We start from the raw sequence: 4,369 nt of genomic DNA, 5'->3' as shown, positions 1-4,369 counted from the left end.
CTTTTGCTTCCTTTTAATGCAGAAATTTACTTATAATGCATTAATTATAGAGAAACTGTTGGAGTTTCTCTAACAAGGCTAGGGCTGATCGTCTCTCTTTTCGAATCTGATCTCGTAATAGATGGTTTTTAGGGTTCATTGGTTTTGTGCTGTGTCAAATTGCATAATAAAGATATTATCTTCATTTTGGTGTTTTTCTCAAGTCTATATATGTACATTGCATGATAGCATTGATGGTAAGTGTTAATGTTAATGCATATAATAAGACGTGATATGAGTTATAAGCATGAAAATGCTTGTTCTTTTGGGCTCTTGCCTTTTCCCATATACCCACCATCCATCACCATTTCATCTACATTCCTTTCTCATTTCATAATTTTGATTGATTTCTTTTGGGAATTTGAATGACTCATTCAAGGCTTCAAGGCATCATCATCAGAGCATTACCTCTTCATCAATTGGGTAGTTGGGGTGAAAGACTTACTTGGGTTCATACTAGCTCATAGCTTAAAGTGACCATCTTATATGCTATTGATGATGTATTTGATTATGGGTTCTGAGTAATTTGATTTTGGGAGTTAGGGCTGTGAAACCCTAAACTCATTTTGTATAAATGTTGATACTTTAATTGAAATGAATGCAATATCTATTGTGTAATTGTGTATGCTTTGAATCCGAATGTGTAGGTCCTTAGAAGCATGTTTCTAGGCTTTGTCACCCTTTGAGATTATGTTGTGGACAATTTGATGGATAGATTGATAAATTGACAACTTATTAGTCTTATGCATATAGGATTTTAGGCATGGTAACCATTAGCTAACTTAATTGTAAATAAGTTTGCTTGGGTCTCTATTATCTTGCACTCTAGGCCTCTAAGTTAGATATTGTGGCCTTAATCGGCGTAGTGCCTAACTTAGAGAGTTGATTGTGGCCTTAACCGGCATAATTGATACACCGAAAGGATAATTGGTCTAGTAACCTTAACCGGTATTAGATACGAGACTTAAAACAATAAGATATGCATTTGTGAGATTAGGTAACGATGTTTGCAAAAGAGTTAGTGTGGATCACCCGACACTCCCATCTTCCCATCAATTTTCTATTTCAATAGTTAGTAGCTTATTTTCATTTTGTTTGTCGTTAATTTAGTTAATTCTCCATTCAATCTCTTTTTATATTTCGACTTATTGTAATTACCCATCACTATGCATTTAGTTTTGATCAGATTTTGGTGAGAACTAGAACCGAGCATTACTCAAGCTTAGTGCCTTAGAGTAGCTTTTCTATTTATTTATTTTCTTTGTTAGGTGACTTTTGTTCTGATTAGCCTAGGATTGTGGGTTAGCCACTAATCACCGTGGTACGATAATTCAGGCACGATATTTCTCTATTTTGACAATGATACGTTCGCTTGCGTGAATTGTATCCAAGTCAACAATGCTCCATTCTTCACCAGTGGTCCTCGCCTCTAGATCTCCATTGAAATTTGGGTCAGATTGACAGGAGCACCGATCTTGATGAGAATGATGATGGCACCATTGACAGTCTTTTCGATTGGAGGTCAGTCGATGGCGGCGAGGCCGGTCGGGGCGATGCGGGATAGAGCCGTGGAAGCCTCTATTGAGTTAGAGAGAGAAATTGAAATGAGGGAGAGAATGGGTGGGTTGTTCATGGATCAATGATCGAAGGCTGATCGTGAAATCCTGGATGGTTTGTTTATATCCCACCTCTCTAACAAGAATTGATATCCTACTCTGACAAGATATGATATTCCAATCCGAAAATAATCTGCATCACCAAACACATGTTTGGATATTTTTTTGTCCTATCTTGTTACTAATCTGAGCAAACAAACACAACCTATAGTTATAAGTATGTAGTTTCTTGAAAGTTATGGGCAGCGTACTTGCGCTTTTGTTTCCTGACTTTCATTTGACGGTGGATTGTCATTTGGCTCTTCCATACTTACATTTTGTATTTGTATCACGTTTATTTTTTACTTAAAAAAAAGGAAAAGAAAGACAAAAAAAAAAAAAAGAAAAAAAAATTAATTTCTCCGCCCTCCTAAATGTTAGGATTAGCGTCAGCAGAATGGAAAAGAGATTGTTGTAAACTCTAGTCTCCCACTTGGAGTCGAGTTCGGGTGTGATCGTCACAAAAGCAAATCCCACTAAACAAATACAAATATCTTCCTCCTCTCTCTCTCTCTCTCTCTCTCAACGCTTCACGCTTCGATCTCATCGCCACCTCTCTCTCCCCCAAATCTCAGCACCTCTGTTAGGGCCGCCGCAGCTGAAGAAGAAGATGGCGCCGCCAGCGCCCGTCGCCGCCGCAGCAGCGGGAGATGGGCAAGTACAAGGCGGACGGCAGCAAGGAGGGTTTGGGCAAAGCATCGGCGGAATCATAAGAATGGCCGTGATTTGGTACTTCGCTTCCAAATTCTTCTCCTCTCCCTCCAAAAAGTCTTCTGATCCTTCTCAGCTCAGCTCCAATATCTTTCCCAAGGGTGAACCACTGGTACTGCTCTTGTCTTCTCTTTTATTTTGCCCTAGACTAATTGAAATCCCCGGTTTTGGTTTTGGCTTGGTTTTGTTTAAATTTGTGGTTTATTGGTCTCAGGATATGTGGTTTTATATAACTGAACATGAAAAGTTTAATGAATTCGGGAGCGAAAGTGCGCTTATATGGCATGAAACTAATATCCCTTACGCCGTCTATGGGCCGGAGAGTACCAGGACTCTGTCTATGAAGTACTATCCATCGGAGGTATTGGTTTTCGTCAAATTTAACTGATTCGTTATGTTGTTGTATGTTACATTTGCTAATTTACTGTAGATTAATGAGTTCGGCATTTTGAGGATATGTATATTTGTTGTTCCAGGCATTGAAGCACAATGGGACTCTCTATGCTCATGTGTTCTTTGCCCGCGCCGGTTACCCTGCAGACCCAAATGATCGGGAGTATCTGCCTCTAACTGCTTTTGGCAGGACGCATGGTAAGATGATGGCCCCGAGTACATTTACGGATTTTCCTTTTTAAGTTCATTGAGGAGTTTTTTTATTCTTTTTAACGAAAAATCAAATTAACAGATTCTTCGTTTGATAATAAATATGAACATTTATAGGGATCTAATTATTGGTTTTTCTCAGCTATTGTGATAAACTTGCCCAAGTCGAAAGCTTCTAAAAAGAAAAGTTTGCTGGGGGACTCAAAAGACTCCGATGAGGATGTAAAGATTACTGAGGCATGTTTCTTTTTCCTTCCTGTCTCCTAAATTGGGTTATGATTATTATTTTCGGAGTGTACTTTGTATGTTGTTTTCCAAAATCGCATTTTCATATTTTCAGTATCATTCCCAACTTTGGCCGTATGAAATCCTCTGGTGAACAAAGTAGTTTATTTTCTTTCTTTCATTGGTTTAAATTATTAGGGCTCTGTTCTCTAGCATTAAAAGAACTTGATGATGGTAGTCAGTAGTCTGTTGTAATGTACTAGTACGACAGACTGTCTAAGATAATAATAATATTTTTAAAGATACTATTGTGAGTTCAAGGTTTTTCCAAACGATAGATTATATTTGAGAACTACTGTTATGTAGGACTTGAGTCATTTACTGGGAGGTCAAATTTCGTCCTTAATGATAGAACATGGATTACCATCTGTTTTCAGTTGTTCTATATCTAAGCATCAATTATCTTCAAATCAATGTCCTCTGTGTTCTTTTCCATAGTACTATGTTATCAGGTCCTAATGAAGCCATGTTTGTTGCCTCAGGTGGTTGATAATACTCAAGGTGATTCTGAGGATAATGGTCCTGAGGAGTGGGTATCATACTGGAAACCAAATATTACTGTTAATTTGGTTGATGATTTTACCCGGTATGTTTTCTGAAAGTGAAGTGTTGGGTTTTGCAAGCACTTGGCATAATATTTTGTATATCGGTTAGGAACTTGCATCTGAAATTGAAGAGTTAAAATAACCTAGCTTAATTTGTATTCTATATGTTGTATTTTGCCAAAGATTCTATATCAGTGATAATTTATATCTTCACTATAAATAGAAAATTCCCCAATACAAGTTTGACTGAATGTGCGTATGGAATTTGTTTTATATATGTAGGAGTGGTCGCCATACTTTTTATCTTTTATGTATATTTGTATAGCTTGTGTCTGAATGTGTAGTTTTTTACATCAATATTTTGGTGGCCATCAAATTTCAGGATCTAAAATACGTTCTTGATTTTGTCTTAAATATGAAAGTTTTGGATTCCTTAGAATTGCAATTCCTGGTGTTCTATCTTATTATTTACTTGTTGTGTTGCTTTTTCTTGGAAGTTCAAAATACACAATTTATCCTTGTATCTCCTTT

General features: G+C 37.1%; 1 protein-coding gene across 1 annotated transcript in view; it reads left to right on the top strand.

Annotated features, from left to right (window-relative positions):
* Nucleotides 1-2,194: 2,194 nt before the first annotated feature.
* The window catches only part of LOC101314603 (cleft lip and palate transmembrane protein 1-like), an 8,087-nt gene continuing 5,912 nt past the window's right edge, over nucleotides 2,195-4,369 (top strand). The window contains exons 1-5 of the mRNA XM_004288590.1: nucleotides 2,195-2,517; nucleotides 2,620-2,766; nucleotides 2,882-2,996; nucleotides 3,151-3,245; nucleotides 3,776-3,879. Coding sequence (XP_004288638.1) covers nucleotides 2,305-2,517; nucleotides 2,620-2,766; nucleotides 2,882-2,996; nucleotides 3,151-3,245; nucleotides 3,776-3,879 — 674 coding nt within the window. The 5' untranslated portion in view covers nucleotides 2,195-2,304. The remainder of the gene's footprint in view (nucleotides 2,518-2,619; nucleotides 2,767-2,881; nucleotides 2,997-3,150; nucleotides 3,246-3,775; nucleotides 3,880-4,369) is intronic.

The sequence above is a fragment of the Fragaria vesca genome, linkage group LG1, assembly GCF_000184155.1.
Source record: "Fragaria vesca subsp. vesca linkage group LG1, FraVesHawaii_1.0, whole genome shotgun sequence".
NCBI lineage: Eukaryota > Viridiplantae > Streptophyta > Magnoliopsida > Rosales > Rosaceae > Fragaria > Fragaria vesca.
The sequence above is the reverse complement of the archived record's forward strand: the minus strand, read 5'-3'. Positions and strand labels throughout refer to the sequence as shown.